The 25,473-nt window shown below is 41.1% G+C and overlaps 1 protein-coding gene across 9 annotated transcripts in view; it reads right to left on the bottom strand.

Annotated features, from left to right (window-relative positions):
* Positions 1–25,473, bottom strand: part of scn8ab (sodium channel, voltage gated, type VIII, alpha subunit b) — a 52,719-nt gene that overhangs the window by 8,637 nt on the left and 18,609 nt on the right. For 3 of the 9 annotated variants that reach the window (XM_030421557.1, XM_030421555.1, XM_030421558.1), the window contains exons 6-22: positions 25,261–25,352; positions 19,589–19,810; positions 19,344–19,407; positions 17,586–17,727; positions 16,418–16,624; positions 16,050–16,331; positions 14,492–14,848; positions 13,139–13,271; positions 12,207–12,445; positions 10,639–10,812; positions 9,520–9,876; positions 9,235–9,408; positions 8,801–9,097; positions 6,609–6,726; positions 6,278–6,432; positions 5,029–5,202; positions 542–664 (exon numbers count right to left, since the gene is read on the bottom strand). In XM_030421557.1, the coding sequence (XP_030277417.1) occupies positions 542–664; positions 5,029–5,202; positions 6,278–6,432; positions 6,609–6,726; positions 8,801–9,097; positions 9,235–9,408; positions 9,520–9,876; positions 10,639–10,812; positions 12,207–12,445; positions 13,139–13,271; positions 14,492–14,848; positions 16,050–16,331; positions 16,418–16,624; positions 17,586–17,727; positions 19,344–19,407; positions 19,589–19,810; positions 25,261–25,352 (3,310 nt within the window). The remainder of the gene's footprint in view (positions 1–541; positions 665–5,028; positions 5,203–6,277; positions 6,433–6,608; positions 6,727–8,800; positions 9,098–9,234; positions 9,409–9,519; positions 9,877–10,638; positions 10,813–12,206; positions 12,446–13,138; positions 13,272–14,491; positions 14,849–16,049; positions 16,332–16,417; positions 16,625–17,585; positions 17,728–19,343; positions 19,408–19,588; positions 19,811–25,260; positions 25,353–25,473) is intronic. The other 6 variants (XM_030421559.1, XM_030421560.1, XM_030421562.1 and 3 more) reach the window with 6 other exon arrangements.

Below are 25,473 nucleotides of genomic sequence, written 5' to 3'. Positions count from 1 at the left end.
ATACTGTAAAATTGTAAATTAATTTCTTTATCATAATGTTCGTGTGACTCTGCAGCTCAGCAGTATAGACATTTTAACAGGTATCAGGCTTATTCAGTCTACATTAGCCCTGTCCTGTGATTTGGTGAACAGTTTTTGTGTGATGTTTCAAACCAACCTCTAGTTGTTGTCTCAGCTGGTACTGAATACTTCAGAGCTGAGCAATTTTTTTATAACGTGCTGCATCATTCAGGTCAAAAACCCTGTTCTGGTCTTGCGTTCTATAAGGCAAGGGACAGATTTTCAAAGGAGTTTTCTTAATATTTCGAAAGGATAAATCACTGCAATTGCCTTAACATAGCGCTTTTTATATATGAAATGAAATATGATAAATCAAATCAGATGTATTATGACCATCTGAGATGATCTGCATCCATGCAAAAAGCTTCTCATTGATAAAAGCTAAAAGAAATTTCCCTCATTCTTCTATATTGCCAACTCCAGCATGCTTTTATTTAATCGGCATGCAGAAGGACCAGCTGCCTGGTATCTTAGGCCTTACCCTCATCCCTTCAAAACGTGACAGGGCCCTGAGGGGTCTCAAGGCCCTCAGTGTCCTGAGTGATTTAATCGGGCCTAGATCGGAGTAGCCCAACGCATTAGCTATAAGGCTGACTATAGACACCTACACAGATAGGGACAGAAGGAGAGGAAAGACAGAGGCAAGGAAGAGAGGACCCACAGTGTTAGAGGGGTTATAGAGAGAAAGGTGGGCCCTATAGATACTGTAAGGATGGCTGAATGGATGTATACAGATATATATAAGTACATATATAGTTTCTATATGTGTAAGTATATGTATCTATATATCATACGGTCAAACAGGGGTTATTACAATAGACAAGGGTCAATAAAGTGTACATGACCAAAGTTTTCTTTTTTCTTTTTTTGCTTATGTTTGCGTTTGGTTTAGTTTGGCAAGCCAGTCTAGCGTTATAACCAGCTTTACAGCACAGTGAGCACACCTGGAAAGAAACTTGTGGTTGACACAGTGAGAGGGAGAGAAGATAAAGAGTCAAACAAAGGGAAAAAATCAGAGGAGAGATGTTTTCACAAACACTAAATCAATGTGACACAATAATATACACACAGTACACAATACAAAACAGTACAGTTTCCACACCAGAGAGCATCTCACTTAAAGGTGGGGAGAGAAAAAACGCAGAAGGTTGAGGACAACTTTCAGGGTTAGAAGAGAGAGGATAACCTGTGAAAGTAGGAGTCCCAACACAGCACACAAACCTTACCCTGGACCCTCAAACACCGACCCCCTCAGTCCCTCTCGACAGCTGCACAACGTCTCTCTTAACTTAAAGAGAGACACAGTTAGAGGCACCTGCTGTGAGAGAGAGGACAGGCCAATATTAGGGATGAGACTTGTATGGAAGGTAAGGAGAAGATATCTGCACAACACATGGGCCAATTTAAACTATACTGAGATTGAGGGTTTGACAAGCAGTGGATCCAAACCTCACAACCAGGGGAGCTTCAGTCCTTTATCACATTCCATAAATTGGACTTCTAACAATAAATTGGGGGCAAACCCAGTGGTGGAAAAGAAGTCAGATCTTTCACTTCATACAAAGTACTAATGCCAGAGTGTGGAAATACTCTGTCACAAATAAAAGTCCTGAATTCAAAAGTGGACTCTTTCCAGCCCAGCGCCTCGATGTGCTATTATTAGTGGCGCCACTGTTGCAACTACAACTGGATCACTACGTGTTTTTTCCACTTTTTAATTATGTATGTGAGAAGGCTGTCCACTGTTCTTTACCAAATTTTCTAAATGAGTAAGACAGAAGACATGAAAAAGATTCACAAGTCATGGACAGGAGAGGTAATGACATAGAGGGGATTATTCTATACACCTGTGGTCTGAAGCAAGTGCTGCTAGGTAGTGTATGAGTGTGTCTTCCCCTAGTCCAACTTCGGTAAGGTGTACCCCATCATTCATCATGTTTACCACAAATCCAGGTGTATACTATCCATTGTTCATAATGTTGAAATTAAATAAAACCTACAAAGCAACTGAGCTCCACTGAGCCATGTATTTGTGCAAGGATGTCTTGATTAGTCGAGTGTGTCCCAGTGAGCTCTGATAAACCTCCACACACTTCAAGCACTTGTGCACTGTGGCAGTCGATGGCAGCACATAACATGGCAAGTGTGGCTTTGGGGAAACCAACACGAACATGACATACATCAGTGCATTCTTATCACGCGTCAAATGATAAGGATGTAAATATTGAATAACAGACATACTGGCACCTCGCAGTCGAGAAAGGTGGAAAATTGGTGTTAAAAGGATAATGGACAACTTACTAGCTAATGCATGAATTAGGACAACATAAGACACATCATCAAATACACGTGAGAGGATTAGGACAACAAGAAAAAACATCTGAATTATAAGTTAAGTATAAGTATAAAAATCAGAGGCTGTTCGGTAATTCTTTAGACTAGTATGGAAAAGGTGTATGTCAAGTCATTTTTGACATTATTTAGGTCATGCACAATGCATGATAGCAGATACAGTCATACTTGATTATTAACCAGTTATCTCTTATCAATTCTTCACTACTTTTTGCCTAATTTGAAAAAAAAAAAGTGGACCATGCTGTATAATCAAAAGACTGCTTTTTTTCCCCCCGAAATCCTTCCTCTTCATTATATTCATATATTTCTGAGATGAATTTTTCTCATTGCCCCATTCCTCCACAAGACCACAACAATACCACAGTACCACAACAATTAAAGACAGCAATAAAAAGACACCTTTTAGTTCCTGGAAAAGTGTCACTTTTTCTTACAGCAGTGAAAGGTGCAATATGTAAGATTTTTAGTTGAAAAGATTAAAAAATTGCCCAAATTGTCAACAGAATGTAAAAAAAAATAACAATCTTTTTTGTGAACATTTTTTTATTTATGTTCATAATGATGAAATATAACAATCTTGATGGTCATGATATCTGTGTATTGTGCCGGTCCAAGCACTCCCCTGGTGCTCTGAGCTAGTCTGAACCACTAGCTGCAGGACTAACCACGCTAACTAGCTAACAGCAGCTATAGTTAGCAGCAGTCAGCAGGTGCCCTGGTGATAAGCTACCCTACTGTTGTTCGGGATCCGAATAAGCTGGCCAAATCTTACATACTGCACCTTGAATATGACCTCATTGTGCACAATGGTATTAACATAAAATGTTGGTGTGTCCTCCCTCTTCTTAACTGACGTCCCCTTGGTTTTCGGTAACAATAATTTTATGCTGTTTTATGTCCCAACCCAAGTTCCGGTTTCAACAGGAAATACATTTGGGGTACAACCAGACAGAACATGGAAAAGCTGCCACTAACACTTCCCACAATCAGCTGCATTTGGAAAGGATCAATCACGCTGTCGTTGCAAATGCAGTCCAGTATTGCGTCTGTAGTTGTTGCAGTTTCGTTTCACAAATGGTACAAATCTGAACAGAAGCTACGTCTGAAGCGAGTTTTATGTCAGCAGCAAAACAAGCTGTATTAAATGAACGTCACACATGATTGGTTACTACACAATTATGTTCCACCCATTTGGGTCACAAGATAATTATAAAACTTAGTCTACCATGTTTCCTTCCTGTCTCCCCACTATCTGTTATCCTTCTTCACACATGCATTACAAAAGCAACATTAGTTAATAGTTTTGTCTAGCTTGCCATGTATGGTCTGGCTGTATTTTCAGGAAATAAGAACCCTATTTCATGGAGCCTTTAAGCAGGCCATTTAATGTGTATTTCCCTTCTGCTAAGTTCAGACACAGGAAGAAATTCAAGTAAGAAACTCATCATGCACAAACGACAGGAAAGGACAACCCATATGTGCGCAGTAGTAACTGTCAGATGGGAAAACTCGGAATGACTCAGCAGTCTAGAGCTACACAAGGGCTCTGAAACACACCGGGGTTTATTTACTGTGTCAGGGCTGCTGTTGTACTGCTGTCATGGAGCCCAAGCGTGGACTGTGACGATAACATACCCCTTTTATCAACTGAATGGTAATACCACATTATACGTCCACTTTCACTGTAAAGATCTTGTGAACAGTGGTGTTTCTACACAATACAATACAATACTGACTTCATAGCAATGTCACCTCATTTACAACAGTAACAGTTTAAAGTTGCAGCATTTTAATGACTGTGTGGTCCGCAAAACACAGCTGGAACATCACATAGCTAATTATTTCAATTTTGTCTGTCGAGCTACAACCATTTAATACTTACATAAGACATATAGGTATTAAACCCACATATTGACTCAAGAAGTAACAAAACAGTACAAAATGATCTGAACTTTGTTCTCAAAAGTTAAATTTAAGGAATAGACTGTGTCTTTCAGGTGTTCTGGGCCATTTGGTCTGCAGAATATATACAAAAATATCATTCATGTTTCCCATTTTTTCTGTAGAGTCAGACTCATACGTTAGGTGTTATCCAAAATGTAGAGATCATTTTCTGTGATAAAAGGTCACAATCAGTGTTATGTTTTTATTATCTAACCAGTGGATTTTAAATGAATACCGCCATCATCACTGTTGGATACTCATCAGAGCCAGTAGATGATTTCTACTGAGTGGTGTTTTGAGCAGAATTTATTGGTCATTTCTGACATCATCATCATCATCTCTTGGCATGGATCAAATCTGGTACTGAACGATATGTGTAGGATTTTTTCACGTGTGCACGGGTAAAAATGTTGTTTCTTCACAATAATTTAATTTCAGTGCGCCAGAATCTCTGTTTGAACTGAAAAACTTGTCTACCTTTTCTCCCTCCTAAAAACTTTATGTCAATGATTGAGTTAACCAATGAGGCAATTTCTCAAATCCATGCCCTTCTTTGGTATTGTATCTTAAAAGAGCCTCTTGATGATTTGAATGAATGACCAAATGTATACATGTCATTGTTGCACTTTTAGTTAAGAATATTACAAAAAGGTATGTAAAAATACTTACATCCACAATGAAGAAGTCCAACCAACACCAGGCATTAGTGAAGTACTTGACAAAGCCGTAGGCCACCCACTTCAGCAACATCTCCAGGATGAAGATGTAGGTGAAAACACGATCGGCATACTCCAGAATGATCTTTACCGTCTTCCTCTGCTCAATGTACACATCCTCAAAGGCCTAAAGAGCAGCAGAGAATCATTTTACTAATGTTGATGTTGTAAATGAGTAAGTTAGCGTGAGGTAAGCCACACACCTTATAGCATTTTGTTCAAACAAAACTGATAAAAAATAGCATGAAATCTTTACACCCAACACGAACTTTGAAACAAGGTGTATCTACATTTCAATAAACAATGGCTGTCTAGTGTTTTTATTATTCTAATCTTTACTTGCATGTTGTATTTTATACAGCAGCTTGTGCTTCGTCGACCTTTTCAAAGAGTGAGCTGCTGACATAGTAAAGGGACACTAGTTGATAAAGGACACTGATCATTCCCCGCATCTCTTCCATCGTCCGTTGCCTGTATCCATTCTTCAGCACATTAAGTGTTTTGTTTGGCTACAGGCCTTTCCCCTCCACAAAGCTGCAAAGCTAAGCTGGATTCTGCCAGTTGAAAGGTTGCTGCATTACAGCACTCTGCTGTCCATTAGTGACAATAATATCAAGAGCAGTTCCAGACGGAAAGCAGGAGATGATCTTGCTTGTGTGAATCCACATGAAATTCATGAACATTCTTGTTTTATTTATTCTGTGAATTTTCCTTCTCAGTTCATATGTTATATGTTCCAAAGCACTTGAGTAACTTTGTAGTGATATGTGTTTCATAATTGAGAAGCACGAGTAGTGACATTAATTTAATGTTTATCAGTGTAAACAAAACACCTACTTGTCATTCCTTGTTGTTCCAAGGTCTAGATTAATACACAAAGTTGACAAAGCCTTTTTATTTTGGCCTCCCCGACTTTGGAATGACCTGTCTGAGGAGTTCAGGGCTGTAAACTCAGTCTTGTCTTTTAAATCACTTTTGAAAAACAACTATTTTAAAAGTGCAATTCAGAAATGTTATTTTCTGTACAATATTTCATTTTACTGTCTTAGATCTTTCAGTGTTAGTCTTTTAGCTTGTTTAATTCACTTTATATTGGTTTGTTCTGTAAAGCATTCTGTAACTGTGTCCTGACAGGTGCCATGCCAGCTTAATATTGTCATCATATTATCATGATTATTGTGTATGCGTATTTGCGCTCTTACCAGGGCTCCACTGCTGAGTAGGATCATGAAGATAATGAGGGTTTCAAACCAGTTGTGTTCAACAATCAGGTAACAGGTCTTCCTCAGGAACCACCAGTGTTTCCCCCAGCCATGTGTGATAGGGACATCACAGCACTTGTATTTGGCCACACACTCTGTGTGACACATAAAAACACAACTGCTGATACACACAAAAGAGACGGACGCAAAATACCACTAAGGACACACTGTATCACAGTCCTATTAAAATTGGCATGGGCAATGTTAATAATATTTCCTGTCTGTTCATTGTGATTATTTACAATAACATCAGATAACTACCACCACCTACCATCTGTCCAGCAGGCATCTGGGTCAAGGTACTCCTCCACTACCTCCACCACTGCCACCTCCTCCACATCAGGCTTGATGTCTATTGTGCTGCCCTCAGACGAACTGGTGTCATCCAGCTGGGACAAACAGAGGGCCAAAGAGATCAGTTCAACCTCTCACTTTCTCTCTGAACATTACAGGCTCAGCAGCGAGATGCTGAAAGCATATGGATACGGCACAGTGCCAGTACAGCCATTACATTAATGCCCCTTTCGGTTTCTATGCATGACATGATTTATTGCTGAAGGTATACATGTTGTAGCCATGTAGTGAAGCTATATCGCCCTCTGCCACTGTCTTTTCTGCAGAGTTATTAATAGATCCACAAGGAACTAATGAAATTAGACCTGTGATTGATTGCAGTGGTAATGACAGCCATTGTTACGCGTGCATTAATATAGATTCTTCAGTGGTGAAGGATTCATTTATTTGTGATGAAGGAATTAAACAAATGCTTATACAAGACCAGTCAGACAAAAGAGTCGGTCCAATGTACATAAAGGAAATCGATAGTGATAAAAATACATTTAGTATATCAAATTTATACCAAGTGTATTTTTGGATGTGTTTCAGAGTTGTAAGGTGGAGTATTGTCAAATCTCTTGTTTTTAGTCATTTAAACATTGAAGGCCTGGTCTTTACTTCACTGTCTCGTTTTAAACTAATTAAACAGTTTTAAAAAATACAGGATATACCTTATCCCTTTCCATATAGGTACAAGTTTAGGGTTTGCTACCTAACTCATGTTCTAGATGTCAGCGTTGTAAAACATTCACAGTATCATTTATCCAACACTATATTATGTAGATAAAAAGAGAGTTATGTACTGTTATCATAATTGCTTGTCTTTGCCTCAGATGCTTTTATTTATTCATTCCAAACCATTTTGTATTTTATTTCAACAAAGTCTTTATGTATTTTATCAAATCCTCACATTCTCTGTACTCTCAATTTAGATTGTTGTGTTATAAAAATGAGTATGGTAATAATCTAAAAAAGAACCAAGGCTTAGTGAGGTTCACCTGTACCAATAAATCACAACATATCTTGACAATAGGTCAAGGTGAGGCAGGGCAAACTAGTGAAACACCGGCATAACAGCAGCCTTATGGCAATAAAGTACTCACACTTGGGCACGTGCAGACACTCAGCCAATTCAATTCACTAGAGAATGATACTGCACTTTATAATCTTAAATCGTCAGCAAAGGACCGCATTCGCACTCTCTTCGACTCCCCCTCTTTTTTCTCTGTGTCTCTCTACCAAGCAGCCAGATGGATCCCTGCTTTGCTGATTGGCTGTGAGCAGCTCTGTCTGTGTCTGCTCCCTGCAGTGTACCCCGTGGCTGGCTGTGGTGCAGGGGAAGATTGTTGTGTGGTTGGTTGAGGGAGCCCAGTGGAATATGAACCTGGTGCAGGTATGCTGCTGCATTATCTTCTCTCTTCCTACTACAAACCAGGTCAAGGTGACCCACGTAACAGACTTCTCGACAAGCTTTGTGTCTGGCTTACCCTTCTCTTACCACATTCACACGATACAGCAGAGAAGGCAGTGGGTTTTGTTTCAACATTGGGGTGGGCACATTTTCAGCGGGGGCCCTGACCAATCACATTTCACAGCGTCATACACTTCATCTCCAGTATTCTGGTGAATGTTTATGCACCAATTTTAAGCCTTTTCTGCAACAATTTATGGTGGACGTGCACATGTTTTAAACATTTAGCAGGATGTATCCCCTGCACGCCCCTGAAATCTACACCGATGGCACCAGACAGTATGTTTCTCACTCTGATGTCATGCCAGGGCTGCCTTTTTGTCTGTCCGTCTGCAGAGTCAGCACAGTGTTGCAGCTCTCATGTCTGAATAGATGTTCTGAAATGTCAGATGAACTAAATGTCTTCGGTCCGGCAGCTCAGACAAAAGATGCCACATGGGCACAAACAAAAGCGCACATTTACATATGTGAAGCTAAATGTCAAAGCTTGTAGATAAGTTATCAAACACAAGGGTCACCACATCTATAGTATGTTTCTGACCTGGCCCAGATTATCTCCCATATAGGCGAGGACATAACTGCTGCAAACTCTCTGCTAACAACACACCTTCATTCTCACACTCATTCTCGCTCTTTCTCACTTCCTTGCTACTCACATCTTTACTGTTCTCCACATCTGATTCGCTGCTGAAGTCTTCGGTATTGAGGTTTTCAAAGTCTGACTCGCCAACAGCGATGGGAACGCAGACGGTGAGGTTGGGGTTGTGTATGAAGGACATGTAGTCTTCATCAATCATATACTTTCCCACACTGCTCCCAATACCACTAGTGGTGCCATTGCCATTTTTAGCATAGTCCAGTTCACGGTTGATGTCCACTGTGTGGTTCGCAATGCAATTGAGCTTCTTCTCGTACATTTCATCCAGGGGTTTCTGTTCGTCCTCTATGGGCTGCTTGTCATGAACAGAGAAAAATGGAACAAACAAAAAAAGGCTGTTAGAGCTGTCTCACTAAAACACACATTCCAATAATTCAACTTAATCACCAACCAAGGACTGGTAATGCATGTAGATGTTTAACTGTATGGTACCTTCTTGAGCACGGTGGCTACAAAGATCCGCATGTTTTCCTTGATCCAGGCAATCCCAATTTTAATGCGGGCCATCGCAAGCTGGAGGTTGTTGGGCTCACCATCATCATCCGTGGCAGCGAGGTTGTCAGCACTGAAAGAGCTCAGCAGCAAGGCAAGGAACAGGTTCAGCACCTTAGAGAAAAAACACCATACACTCACAGTAAATGGGTGGTTCACAACTGAGAAACCCCTGTCCGTATCAGTCAGTAGCATCAACACTATGTCATCTTTGTCTTGTCTTACCACCAGGTTTCCGATGACCATGACCATCATGAAGACGGTGAGGCACATGGTCTGTCCTGCCACCTCCATACAGTCCCACATGGTCTCAATCCACTCCCCACACAACACTCTGAACACAATCAGGAAGGAGTGGAAGAAGTCATTCATGTGCCAGCGAGGCAGCTCACAGTCCTGGGCGATCTTGCACACGCAGTCCTTGTAGCTTTTGCCAAACAGCTGCATGCCCACCACGGCGAAGATGAAGACGATGATGGCCAGCACCAGGGTCAGATTACCCAGAGCTCCCACGGAGTTACCAATGATCTTGATCAACATGTTTAGGGTGGGCCACGATTTGGCTAGTTTGAAGACTCTCAACTACGAGAGAAACAGAAAACAGGATTATTGAACAATATTCATATCAGAACATTTATCTGGTGGCCTAAGTGGTTCGATTTGACTTGTCTAATATATTTTAATTTCATCTTAAAGGTCATGTGAAGGCAAGTACTGACTGGAAACATGCGTGATTTGGTGCAGCACAGGCACAAGTGTAAACATTAAGAGGGTCCAGTTCAAGGTCACATTTGTAGGATATAAAATACAATGATGGTTTACATGTTGTAGAAGTTCTTCCATGGGTTAACCTCATCTGTGATTCGGAGCTTTAAAGGTGGAATTTGTAAGAACTGCTCATGCATTGAATTTATACATAAAACAAATAGGGGCAGTATATCATCAGTTTAGCCACGAAGCTAATGGATTTAGCTAACTCTGGTGTGTTGATGTTTACAATGGAGCTGGACTGTTGCCTCTTGAGGTAGTGGTATTATGAGGCGGGGGCTAGCAAGTAAGCATGCTAACGTCATCAGATAACTTTTTAACACAATCAAAAAAACTTCATTGACATAGCGTCAAACGTGTCATTTTCTCACATTCTGTTCAAAATTGTTTAATGTTTTAAATTAAAATTCTTTAATTTTGCCCCTTTAACGACCTAATCTGATGATTATGAATAGAAATCATCATTATGCAGAGTATAAAAGCAAAAGTATAAACAACATTTTTTTTAAGAATCAGTCTTTTTTAGCTTGACAAAAGGTGAACCATCAAACCCTGTCTCTCCTCGCTTCCACTTACCAATCGGAATGACCTGAGCACTGACAGACCTTCCACATCAGCCAGTCCCAGCTCAACTAAACTCAGAGTCACAATGAAGCCGTCAAAGCAGTTCCAGCCTTCCTGGAAGTAGTAGTAGGGATCCATAGCAATCAGCTTTGCAAACATCTCCCCGGCAAAGATGCCTGTGAAAACCTGTAGACCCACATCATAGTCAATAAATGAATAATTGCATTTTTAATTTTTCCACAAAATCTAATATAAAAAAATAAAGGTCCCATGAAACAGGAATAATAATATATATAAGGGGAAATCTAGACAGTGATCGATGAAGCTAAAGTGTAAACCCATGGGATTTCAGTGGGTTTGGGATTTCTTTATTACTTGCACCATTGAGGTACACCTGCTAGTGCAGCACCATCTTACCACTGAAGATACACAGAAAAAATCCAAAAAGCAAAAGCAACATTAACAGATAATTGTATCATTCTTGGAGTAGACAAATGGACAAAGTAAAATTGACACTTTTTTTTAATCTTTGAAATGAATGTAAAAAAAACTAAATAAGTAAAAAGGTCCAATACTTATGCAATAATGGAGCTTTAAACATAAAAACATCAAATCCTTTACTCATTCTAAAACTCTTCTGGTCAAATTGAGCGCAGAATGAAAAAGCCTGGCTTGCTTACATCGCATTTTATTTGATGAAGTACTGATTAATAATGGATTGGGATTTGCTAAGAATGAGGACTCTTCTGACACGGCAAGGTCATGGAGCGGTGACACCTATTTCCAGCAGAACCCGTATGGAGCTGTAGTACTCTGAGCCTATTTCCCATGCTGTCCACCCAACATCTCATCATAGGCCCCTTTCAGTGCTGCAGAGGACACCTAGTGATTCATACTGCACCATCCATCACGCTGTTTCCTCTGACTTCAGTTCCTGTTTCACTCCTGACAGCACGCCAGTCCCTATGATCTCATTTCCTGTCTTAGTACTGACACTGTGCCAACACTGCTGCCCTCGGACAGCTGTGCTACGGTGATATCTGACAGCAAGGGCAGAGCACATACAAATCAAAATGTCTGCTGTACGTGTGGTTCATATGTACTCTGCCAAACCTGTGCTGGACAGATCAGTGGCGAGCCTCATTAGCATGACAGGGATTTTGTATGTGTGTGTCTGTGTGTGTGTGTGAAAGAAAGAGAGAGAGAAAGAGAGTGAGGGGGGGGAGAGAGAGAAGGAGAGAGAGGTTGATAGAGCTCAGAAGAGTTGAGGTAAGCAGGATGCAGCGGAAGCAGGAGAGTGACCTGAGTGGGGGTGATGAGAGTTTGGGGAGCAGGCTGGCTGGCTGCATTAAAATGGAAATAAATCTTTAATGAGACCCCATCAGAGTCTTATATACACTAAGCGTGTGTATCTTAAGTGCACATACCAAACGATGCATTGATGTATTGGTTTGAGGTTATGTAGGTGGAGCAAGCTGAACCTGCAATGCTTCTGTAACTCCTGAGAGGGATAATGAGGCATAAAAACTTAAAACGGCAGTGCTGCAAGCGAGGACAGAAGAAGAACTGCAGTTTCTCACCAGGTTTCCAGTAGCCAGGACACCCTCGAAATGCTCCGTCATGGGGTAGTGCTCCATGGCCATGAAGAGGGTGTTGAGGACGATACAGATGGTGATGGCTAGGTCAACAAATGGGTCCATGACAATCAAGTAGACTATGTGCTTGATCTTAAGCCATATGGGACAGCACTCCCAGATGAGGACCGTATTAGAAAACTTGTACCAACAGGGTGGGCACTTCCTTTGAGACTCCTCCAGCTCTGCAGGGACAGACCAAGAGGACCGAAAAGCAAAAAGGGCAAAGAAAATAAACTGTTAGGAGTGAGTCCCTAATGTCCCAGGCTGATTTTTTGTTTCAGAATTTATTGGATGATAAACTCCCCGGTGAGCAACAGACACCAACTGCATCTCAAAGCCTTGTCTGCATGAGGAAAATGTAAATTTGAGGTGTAAATGCAAACAGTAAGGAGTGCAACATCTAGACCACAGCTGGCTATGATCATATCTCATTCAGGTTAAAATAAAATGCAACTTGTACAACTTGCTATGGCAGGAAACATGTTAAAGCTCCCATATCATTCTCATTTTCTGGTTCATACATTTATTTCAGGTGCCTTCCAGATATTGTTTACATGTTTAAATGTAAAAGAGACATCAGTTTTCTTCTTATACTGTCCATTGCTGCAGCACCTCAATTAACCCTCTTTCTTAACACTCTGTTTTTGCGCTGGTCTCTTTAAGCTTTGCTGGCATTTTTGGATGGTGACTGTTTAGTTATGACATCACAACATTAGAGAGTTCCCAGTGGCTCATTTGGAGGCAGTTTTTGAATACAGGCGGGGAGCATTTCTCTCAGGATTTCGATACTTTCAAGGTATTCATATAGCATTGAGACCCAAAAGAAACATCACTCTCTACCATATGGGACCTTTAAACACAAGAAAGGTCTGTACCCTCTAGCAGTGTGTTGGTGACTACGCTCATCTGACTGTTGGCACGGTCCTTTCCTTTGAAGGAGGAGTTGAGCTGATCCACAGATACCATGAGGGAACCAGAGTGCTTCTTCTTAATCTCCACATCAGTAGTCTGTACTCAGAGAAAGACACAATGTCAGTGAGAGAGTGCTCACATGAATGCATACTTACAAACATCACACATTAAAACTCATGCTCTTCAGCTATCTAAATGATAAATGATGCCAGAGCCTGCGTCGAAGATAAAACTAATGAATATAGCTTTTCATTTCATTTGATCATCAAACCTTTTCTTACAATTTATGATTCCCCAAAATTACCTACTTTGTTCAATTTAAGCATTTCCTGCATCATACAACACACTTCAAAATCATACTGTAAATTCTCAAATAGTTGCCTTAACTTACCGCAACTGAAGAAAGAACCAGGTCTCTAAAACAAACTACCATTTGAGAAAGATTTTTAGTTATAATTTAATCTATTTTCTATTTATATCAGTAAGCTGGCATCACGGAATTATTGGCTTTTGTTTGAGAATTTACGGCACATTTTCCTCAACCCCTGGCCTGTGCATTACATAACTAAACTACAACCCCTGAGTATACAACATTAAACTGCATGCAATGGCATGCTGGTCAAGAACAGAGGGGAACTCAAGACAACATTTGCTGCTACACCATGCTACATTTTAAGAAAGGTAAAAAGATAAAAGCAGGTAGATTCGTTGAGAATTAAAGAGGGGTCTACCATGCTAGCTAGTATGAGGAGAAGTACTGTTATAGAAGAATGTTTCAGATTTATTTTTGCACAATCCTTTGGCTCAGGAGCGGGAGGATAAATAAGGACAAAAAGGTGAGAGAAGGAGGGAGAAAGACAGGGCCTGAATGTGAAAGACCCTAAGAAGGAAATGTTAGAAGTAGGAAGTGAGTTTCTGTAGTGTAAAAGGTTTTAAATAGATATATTTCTAATGAATGTCTGTGTGTAGGCTTGGTGATAGAACTGCTGGCAGAACTTAGATAGGGTTAGATATGAATGGAATGATCATCATGATGCTGATGAAGCAGTGACTTTGTGGATACTGTTTCAGCTGGTTAGTGCCTTCTGGAGCTGTTAAAAATGTAGCAGCATAAAAAGGGCATCAGATCAGGGTGGAAGTGGAAGATTAAATTATAAGACAGAATCTAGATATTCAGGAGAGGAAAAGGGAGTTTCTGAGTTCAGGGAAAAAGAGGAACAAGAGCCAAGGGGAGGAGGTTGTGAAGGAGAAGCTGCAGAGACCAGGGCCACCACCATCATGCCTAAACTGTATAGGTGTCCCATGGACGTCCTTACACTGTCATCAGTGGCTGCCTTATCTATTTTCACCTCAGGCAGAAGCCGTCTGCCGGGCCCAGGGCCGATGAGAGACACCACGCCATTGCAGTCCACTGTGCTGTTCCTCTTCCCTCCAGAGTGGGGTGCCAGGGGGTGGATGCGTGACGAGCCTTGGCTGTAGCCACTGTAGCTGTTGCGGCGGTAAGGGATAAACAGGGAGCCTCGTCGGTCTTCGCTCTCCTCAACTGTGCTGTGCTCGTCGTCGGCGAACTCGTTCTCGGAGCCCATGTCCTTGGAACGGCCTTTGAAGCTGAAGATGCTGCTACGGCTGTTGTGACGCGACATGAAGGGAGAGCCTGGGATGCTGAGTAGTGACTGAGGAAGGAAAGACAGATTCAGAGAGGGATAGTTGACGAGTTATTAAAAATAGCAGGAGTTAGTTGATGTGTGGATATAAAGTGGACAAGGTGAAGAGGGCAGAGAGAACTAAAAAGGTAATCTCAAGCTAATGGTAAAATTTGCCCCATAAAGGGAAAATACAGCCACTGCTTTTGTAGGAATATAAAATTGTAACATTTTCAAGCTTTTGTATTACAATGACTACAGTGTTTTCCTCCACAAAATGAGAGAAACAGCATTGATGAAGAGAAGACTTTTTCCCGTAAGCTTACAATGTGAAAGGACACAAGGATAGAAAGATACATTTTTGAGAATCATAACCCCATGTTAAATAACTTGTTCCACTGTCATAGTTGGAGCCATTTAGTCTCATAAGTCTGGAGGGGCTGCAAGATTAAATCAATTTTTATCCCCATTCAAGTTAGGCGGGCGCTTAACCAGTCTTAGCTAGTTCGACCAGCGGAAGTCTCCATTGCCCATGCTCTATGGGCCCCAACATCTGGAAGATTGGGGTAGTTAAATATGTTGAGCTTTTTTGGCTTCTTTCTCCGCTTAGCAGCTTTCATAGGAATCAATGGGACTCCACCTCCAATGCTTTCCTTGATAAGTCCATGGGCTAGCTGAATTAATGATCAGAATATCAGGGTAAACCAATCAAAGTCAAAGAAGGGCAGAGGCAACGATTACTAGCCAATCAGAGGCTGAGGAGGGCGGGTTTGAAAAAAGTATTTAAAAAACACTCAGGAGAGAAACGTGACCTTGGGAAGATCACTTGGATGATCCCTTTGAGAGGAAACTAGAAAGGTACTAGTTGGCAAGTGCACGTAACGTACTTAGAGAGCAAGGTCTGTCGGTTGAAGTTGGATGCATGGCCTTCACAGCCAGAGCTTACAACACACTAATCAATAGTGTCGAAAAGCCATCAGCGATACCACTGAAGCAGCAGAAAGCCTCACGATGGAAATGGCTCAAGAGAGGAGAGCCATGGGGAGGACACAGTGAACTGGATAACCGGATACAATCGGAGACCTGATACACCTCAGCTTGGTCATGTGGGGGAGGCTGTATGATGTTGAAACAATTCTTGTAAGGTCACTAATAATGAGTTCAGAAGCATCCGCAGATTTATGTGCATAAGCTCAGTCAAACCGCACTGAGCATTTACTGTACAGTTTACCTGGTTCATGATGGATGTCTTCCTCCCCAGCCGGCTTCCTGGAAAACGTATGGTGCTTTTCTTGCTGCCATCGTCTGACTCAGACTTAACGACCTTCTCGCTGTCTCCCTTCTCTTTCTCCTGCTCTTTCTGACGCCATTTCTTCTTGCGATTGCGACGTTCTTTGGCACTCTTGGAGCTCAGCTTGGAGACCTCAGAGGAGCTGCGGGACAAGTGCCCCCCTCCTTCATCCTCTAAAGCAGCCTCGGACACCGTGCCTGCAGATGTCGCCATCGCAGCAGCCTGAGAAAAAAAAACAAGGCACATGATAATCTTGAACTATGAAAAATTGGGTAAAGGTGTATGTATGTGAGGCAGAGTGAGCCAACCTGTGTCTCCTCCTGCTGCCTCTTGAGTTGCTCCAGCATGGCCTTGAATTCAGCCTCTTTCTGCTCAGCCTCCTCAATAGTAGCCTGGTTCTGCTCCTCATAAGCCATGGCCACCACAGCCAAGATGAGATTCACCAGGTAGAAGGATCCCACAAAGATGACCAGCACAAAGAAGATCATGTAGGTCTTCCCTGCAGCTCGAAGAGTCTAGCAGAAAACACACGGGAATGAGAACTACAAGAACATTTAGGCTGAAGTAACATAAAAATAACAGACATTTTGTCCTTCTGATAAGATATAAATGGAATGAATCCTGGTAAAGCATTTGTTTTAGGTTAATGAGTTGTTTTTGTGCATGACTCTGTCATGTATATGTATATGTATATATACATGTTGCGTCAGCATTGCTGGTGCTTCTATATCTGTTTCATGTTTTTTTCCAGGAAAACCTCCAGACAGAGAAGAAGCCTTAGAGAACAGGAATTCCCACTTTTAAGCACACAGACACACACAGACACACACACACACACACACACACACACACACAAACAGTGACTGGCCTATTTGCCAAATGAAGTGAATCTGTTATGGCTGCAGTGGTGCAGGTCTAGAGGAGGAGGAAAGATATTGCAGTGTCATGGTAGTGCAGTTTAACAATACAGACATCTGTGCACATGTGATATATTTTGCACATGCATGTGACGTCATACTGGTTAATTTAACATAGAGATGTGACTGTTCCAGAAGTCATTTAACAAAAAATAATTCACATTTGCTCATTGCTTCACTGCAAATGTAAATGACACATTTCAGAATTCAGAAGTTCTATTATTTTGCGCATGAACGCCGGACAAAATTATGGTGGCTAGTCACACACTCCTAGGTACAGTGTCTCGGATCAGCTGTCCTTCCTTCCCTTCTATTCAGAGGGCAAATGAACTGAGGGAGAGAGCTGCTGAGAGGCACTTTTGCTGATTCATTCAGGTATTAGGGTGATGATGTATATACTTTTTATGATGAAGTGAGGACAAAATCATTACTACTGCTTAGTGAGTGTTTTACTTTTCTGAGTAAGGTCTCTAAAACCAGTGTAAGGGGGTTCAAAGGCTTCGACCATAGGTCTAATGTTACATGGTATTCTTTCCTCCCTCTGGACAACATGTTTTACCAGCATGTAAAGATTCTCCCAGAAGTCTTGGGTCATGAGGCGAAAGAGGGTGAGGAAAGCCCATCCAAAGCTGTCAAAGCTGGTGTAACCATAGTTGGGGTTCCTTCCGGCTTTCATACACATGAAGCCCTCTGGACATCGTCTAAAAGGAAGACAGAGGAATACAAAAACTGTAACTTAACAAATGAATGAAATGTGCCACTTCAGCATTAATACAGTTACAGATACAGGCAACGCTTGAAGTTGAAAGTACAGCTGGACCAGGACATCAGGCCTTGATGAAAAGAGTCTTGATAAGTGTGTTTTTATCAATGTTGTTTGTGTGCACACCGCAGTATGACATAATTTACCTTAATATTTTAGTCTAGCTCATGATAGTGGATACATGTCTATCGCAATAGTATGAGTATGGGTATGTGTACTCACTGACAGCAATTTGCTGTTTTTAGTACCTGTAATGACAACTGGTTAAAAGCGAATTAGCATTTTTGTGTATAGGGTAAAGTCTTGAAGTCACCCCACAGTGCAACAGATCACACTCCAAGGTCCATGCCAAGGTAGGTCTGAACATTTTGGGTCAAGTGTCCAGCAGCTGACAGAGAGGGGTTCTGCGTGGACTGGATCTTTGAAGTCACAGCCAGGAATTTTGCATCTGAAAAGCTCCAGAAAAAGGTCCAGTCTGTAGGGTCAAGTGACACCTTGTTGTGAAGTTGCAGATCGCAACCAAACTGAATACCCCTCGGCTCACCTACACTAGAACCTACGCTGGCCTCTTCAAATGTGGGACAGGCGTTTTGTTTTTTCCACTCCCTCTGTCGATATAAAGGGCTCATTCTAAAGCAACACACACTGGTGAGAGAAAATAATAAACCAGTTGAGACAGGAGCTGAAATCTCTAAATACAAGGGAAAGAGGAAGGAGGAGGAAACCTTAGCAGATCTTCAGAACATCATGAGGAGAAAAGTCATAACCCTCTGCACAGCAGAATGTCTCCAAAGAAGCGCCAGACAGAGAGAGAGAGAGAACATGGCCACCTGACTCATCCCAAAGATAGGACTGACAGTACCTCAACAACATCTTCAGCAATGTAGAGCGGGACAGAGACTTGATGAAGACTGAAGCTTTGCTATCACAAGCTCTGAATCGAGTTCAACAACAAGAAAGCATCCGTGAAGGAGATAAAAGGTAGCCAGCAGAGTACAAAAACAAGCTTGCCACCTGGTCCTGGTAGAGAACTTTAAACCGTCTACAAATGACTGTGATGACTGATGAGGATCCTCATTGAAGGCGATCTGCAGAGGGTGCTCAGATTCTCAAGAAGAATACAAGCACTGTTGAGCAGCTCTCTATTGATATATTTCAGTATCGTTACACAGCATCTGATGAACTAACACCTGAAGAACTCATACATGAACACCGTTGCTAAAAATAAGAATTCTCATGGGCTTCAGGTGCATAGAAATATCAGATTATGCTACAGAAAAGGCCCCAAGATGGTGTTGGATCAAGAAGAGTGACATGTTGACCACCATGCTACTTGGATACAAGTTGTGGCCTGATGAACAGGTGGGGTGGTCTGGACGAGAGTGTCTTCTGCAAAACACCCAAAACACCCAATGGCTCCTTGTTACACTGACGACCGCATTACAAGATGCTTAAAAGAACAACTTAAAAGAACAACAGAGAAATTAGAGACATCTTAAAACATGAAAGCATAAATATGGAGGCATGCACAGAGTGAATGGAGCACCAACTTACCCTGAGTCTGAACTATTTCCACATAGTAGAGCATCAAGCTGATTAGGGAGGAAGTAGAAATTTGCTATGAAAAGAAAACACTTGCATTAGCCAGGGGGCAGAAAATGTCTGTGTAACCTTAAACAGTTAATTTGTCTGTTATTTCTTTCATATCAGCAACAGAAAAAAACATGGAGAAAAGAAATTGTGTGACATTTATGTAATCATGTGCAAGTAGTTGTCCAGGTGTCAAGGTAATCACTCACTGTCATTCATGATGTATTCGTCCCAATCAAACCCCCTGCTGCCATTTGCCAGGTACTGTTCAGTCATGTTGATTGGCCAGATAACACACTTCTGCCGCAGGTTCCCCATGAAGAGCTGCAGTCCAATCAGAGCAAAGACGCTGAGACAGAAGACGGTCAGGATCATCACATCCGACAGCTTCTTCACAGACTGGATCAGAGCTCCCACAATGGTCTTCAGGCCTGTCGATTAATATACACGCACACACAGACACGCAAATGTGCAGGTATGCACATACATCAAAACAGGCAGGCTCACAAACAAGTACATACAAATTCAAAGAACACACACACACACACACACACACACACACATGCACACACCCACACAGAGATAGACACAAATAAAAAGAATTGCAACCTTTGGCACCGCAAGAGTGCACAAGCTGAATTCAGAACTGACTGAAGTCACGCACCAAAAAAGTTAAGTTAGGTAACATATATCTAATCCTGTATTTAACCCTGTGCTGTGCAGGTTCTTACATAAATCTAAACTTGGCAGGCATCAGAATTTTCTTGAGCACCTACGCCAGCGCTACAAGGCCTCAACACCAGAAATTCCTTAGTTTATAAAACCAGTGATGTAGTCGGTGCTTATTTTTGTGCTGCTCCTGTCATTACTGCCCTGATATAAATCAGTAGTTGAGGCTGTTGTCTCTTCTCAATTAATCATTCAGAGAGATGCTCAGCACACTGTGGGTATTTAGGACTCAAACTATGATTAATGCACAAGCGGAGACTGTCATTTTTACACCTTAACAGTATGCTAAAATAACCCCAATTGACAAATACGGGCTCTGTTTTGATGTAAAGTTAGAGTTGGTTACAACTAATCATGCAGAAAGTAATACGTTTATTGTTCAATTTTAAATGTAGCTGTTTGTTTTGCAGCTTTACCCGATGATTTTGTTGCACTGATGTTATGTATGTTGGTTGACTTGAAATCATCTATAAATGTTCACCATATTAACATACAAATGTAAATAGGTAATTTCTAAAGGTTTATTTAATAAATAATAAATTGTCATCAATTAATAATATGCTCCTGCACTCTAACAACATGATACAGCCTAGAGCAAAGACTTCAGAAAGAAAGCTGAGAACCCGTTTGGGTGTGAAAGATGTTTAGCGCTGAAACTGGAATTCTCTGATATCTGAAGATTAATAATGTAAGCGTGGTGCATAATGGCACAGGTATTCTGATAAGGTAATAAAAAAACAAAGCCTGTGTGTGAGTGTGTGTTGGTCAGGGAGCTTAATATCTCCAGTTGTTGTCTGCAGGTACAACTCTGCAGCTCGGAGGCAGAAGATCAGATCTCTTTTCCTGTGCTAATTTTCTTGAGATTGACGTCCATTGCTACTTTACATGTTCATTTGAAAATGCTTTGGGCTACTAGAATGATCCGATATCATTACTGGATTTCCTCTAGGAGGCCAAGAACAAACCAAAAAATATACTCATTGTTTTACCAGCTTTATTTCCTTTTTTCAGTATTATCACAGGCTGATATGTCTGTATACACCGCTATATTTGTTAATACTATTGGTTAAGAGAATGATTGTGACCAAAATAAGTCTTCTGCTGGGTTAATGCAGGCCTGGTCGTGTGACATTAGGCTTAAAAATGTGTGGGGCGTGAACAGAACCTGGTGCGAATATGCTTCTTATAGTATAACAAAGACAAGGAGATCAGTCTAAACATCTAAAAGGTGGTCCTTTAGACATATATACTTGATATTAAAGGCCCTGATAAACCTTTTTTGATCTTATCCTAAATAAACATGACATTCACTTGAGAGATGTTTGTATTCGTGTCTTTGTCTGTGCTTATTTCATTGCTTTAAAGTGGGGGTGGCTCAGTTGCAAATGTGTTAGGTCTTTATTGTTAAACTGGGCATTATTGTCCTAATGAAGCAGATCAGATGAGTTTCCCTACCTTTTGATTGTCACTTGTTAAGTCATGACTGATGTTATAAATAAATGACTTGCATTATGCCTATTTCCCAACATTCTCATTCTATAAAAAAGTCGTCTGGACATGTTATGGTGCAAAGATGAACTGACTACAAAAGTGTATTCAAACTCTAGATGTTGATATGCTATGTCGTAGTCTATACATTTTTTGTGGGACTGGTGCGTTTAGTGCAGATTTTCAGGGTCTATCAAAAATATATATTTCTAGAAACATTTCATAAAATCAAAGACATCACTATCTAGTAGGTACTAATAGCACATTGATTTCACTATGATAGTGTGTTCAAGAGTTCACATTTGTTTGTTTTTTCATAAAACACAAAACACCACAACAAGCACTGCAGCTGCATGGGATGTTCCATCAGAAAGACATATTTTCATTTTACTACTTCTGTCAGTGAACAGTTCTACAGAACTGTTTTATGAAAAGCTTAATTTTGGAAAGCATTTTCCACCGAGGAAGAGCAAACAGCACTATAGCTGTATTTAGGATCCATCTGGAGAAGAGAAATTGTATCAAGGGAAAGCTATTCCCATGATACCCTTCACTCCTTGTGTCCATCTATGGGAACATTCCTCACTAACTGCAGTTTATAATTACACTGAATCCAACAGCTGAACGCAGCAGCACCACAAACAGCAAACAGCGCACAGAACCAGGCTCAGTCAAGGAAGCAGTAAGTGAAGAGGAGAAAGAAAGGACAGGCGAGGAAGAGGCTTGGGGGTTTCAGGGGGGAGGGGGGCAATGAGAGGTGGCATGCAGGTCATTTAAACGCCAAGGCTGAAGGAATTGACTCTGTGTCAGCATCACCTGTCTGTAAACTGCAATGGTGACCTTGCCTTAACTGAAGTGCCGTTCCCATCCCAGGCACACCTTTTATCCCTTTCTTGCAATGCTGGACGAGGCCACAAGCTTGTTTAGCCCAGAGCACAATTGAGCACCACATGCTGGAGGCTAGGCTTATTGTACTGTGCTGAGTGTGTTACAGTGTTCCCCTGGAAAAAAAACATATGTGCACACAATGTTGCTCATTGGAAGGAGTCACGTGACCTCAACTGGAGAATGGTTGCTGAAAATCTTTCCTCCGTGGTCGCTGAATTATTCTCACAGAACCATCTAAAAAATATATTTTTTTGATAATCCTTGTGCCAACACATAATGTAAAAAGAGTCAAATTGCCAAATTGCAGGAATAAGATGCAGTCCATCTAAGAATACCACCTCGTCTGTCCAAAACCCTCATTGCGTAGAGGCAAGCAAAGTGACAATGAATTTGAAAAAAAGCTAACGGAGACCTTGAGCACAAATCTGGCAAAAATCTGGTGGTGGATGATATCTTACAGAAATGTCAGATAATGACAAAACAATGAACAGGAAGAAGTCCATGAAGTCCAAACTCACTGTCATCACCACGGCCTTCACCAACGTAGAAGGCTATCTCAACTTCCTTGAAGCCAATGAGGCGATGAAACTCAAACCCAAGAGATGAAACACTCTCACAAAGAGTGACCTGGATTCAAGGGGGTGTCAGAACAACACGATTTTTGTGGGTTGCCCCCAATACTAATGGCCTCTCATTAAAGATCCAGGATATCAGTAATTGAATTTACAAAGGTGCTACCAATAGACCGGACACACCATTGCTTCACATAGGGCAGACGGACAGCCGCAGACAGCCATTGTGGCTAGATTTCTGCCAATGACAGGTGCCAGCAGTGCAAGCAATGTAATGAGATGCTGCATGAGTGCAGCATCAAAATTTTCTTGTGATGTTTATTAACCCCATGGTGATGGAGGAAATCGCAGAGAGTTTGATGATCTGAGGGGTATACTTGATTAGATTAAGTCCCTATGACTGTTAAACTACAGAATATTCTACCACTAAGGTGGCACCAGAACACGTTCCATCATCTGCATAGGTCTAGATGGACTATAGCCGATCAACCAAAGACACTTTATTCAGTATCATGGAGTACAATGTGACTCTAGTTAAGTTTAAACAGACTTGTCAGTGCCATCATCAGTTCAGGGTCCCTGTGCCTGTGTGCAGGCTGAGAGAGCTGTCCCGCCCATCGCACATCCCACAGATTGTCGGCTCATGAGAAAGAATGATCTCTTCTCTGGTTTGTCAGAAGTTAAAATACATAAACATCTACATTCAACCAATACTGACAGCAGCACCCGATAAAAACATTCTTTGCTTCCAACTGTTACTTCAGGAATGGTGTTACTGGATCTTTCCCCCACCAATTTCCACTACTTGGTATAACAATCACTTCTGCATCACACCATATGATGACTTTGAGGGAAATAAGTATTAATCATACTTTTAGGCGAAATGGAAGTTATCACTGTATAGACATGTATCATCAGTTCATCCATGAGTCCAAGTGGACATTTGTGCCAGATGTAATGGAATTCACATTCCTATGACATCACATTTACTTGAATGGGACTGGTGTGGGGTCAGACTAACCCTCACCTTTGTCCATCAGTTCATTCTTGAGTCAAAGTGGATGTTTGTGCTAAATCTGAAGAGATTTCCTGAAGGCCTTCCAGAGATATCGCAGTTACGAGAATGAGATGGACAGACGGATGGGCAACCCGAAAACGTAACGCCTCTGGCCACAGCTGTCACAGGCACAGAGGTATAAAAATGTCTAGAAATCCTAGAACAAGACTTGTCCATTTTAAGATCATAAATAGGGTAAATTGGACTCCATCTATAGACAGCACAAGGTGAAACTCAGATACAGTCCAGACTGTTGGGGGTGTTGAGGAAGTGATGGCACTTTTAACTAATCCTAATGTGTTTAATTGCTATGTCCTGTCCTTTTCTGTTTATTCACTGTCTTGGATATATGTTTTGTCTTTCTGTTTTTGTTAAAGGGTTAGGGTAAACCCCTAGGGGTAAAATAATAATAACTACTGGTCATAAAAGTTATGTGTTGCTTATCTATGGTATCTATCTATAATTTATGTTTCCCTTCCACTTCCAGGATGGACAAAGCTCTTCAAAAATAAATCTGATGCCTGGCTCAAATAACTGTTATAACTAAAGGATAACAAAACCCAAAAGAACATCCCTTAAAGCCAAACTTGTAAAAGCATGTGTCTCAAAGCTTCATGCAGCGTCTTTTAAATTAGGCTTGGCAGTCTTAGGGAATCAAATAAACAAGAAGGCAGTGTCAAAGTTTGTGAGAATTTGAATCAGTGTATAAAATAAAACTGATCTTAAACCAGATGTGCAAAGATGTGATGATCATATCAGTTTGTTCACTGTACCACTCTGATATCATCCTGACATTCAGCTCATTGGGTAAAAATATCTCACCTCTTCTCCTATGTTATCAAATAGTTTTGGACATTAATTCCTGTTTCATATGAGGTAAATCTGTACAGACGAATAGCTGTTGAACACAGCCCAGCTGCCGTTATGGGACGTTTGAGCCCACAAGACTGCCAGTAGACTGCTAAGCCTATCAAAAATGTATTGCTACCATTTTTGATCATCATAGAAACAAAAGTAAAACAAAATAATGTAGAAATTCTAAAACATCCTCTTTTTTAAAAAAAAGAAACAAATGTTCAAGTATCAGAAATAAAAACAGGTAATAGATAATGTAAACTCAGCCTTAGTGTTTAAATGGGAGTCTCACCTGGAATGACAGAAATCGTTTTTAATGCTCGGAGAACCCTGAACGTTCTCAGCGCCGAGACATTCCCAAGGTCCACAAACTCTGTTATATATCTGTAACAAGGTAGGATGACACAAAACAGAACCCCATGACACACAACACACACGGTAACACCACACACACGCACGCATGTACGCGCAAGAGCACGACACCATCACCACCATCGAAGACCAG

Source organism: Sparus aurata, chromosome 6 (assembly GCF_900880675.1).
Source record: "Sparus aurata chromosome 6, fSpaAur1.1, whole genome shotgun sequence".
In the NCBI taxonomy this organism is placed as follows: domain Eukaryota; kingdom Metazoa; phylum Chordata; class Actinopteri; order Spariformes; family Sparidae; genus Sparus; species Sparus aurata.
The sequence above is the reverse complement of the archived record's forward strand: the minus strand, read 5'-3'. Positions and strand labels throughout refer to the sequence as shown.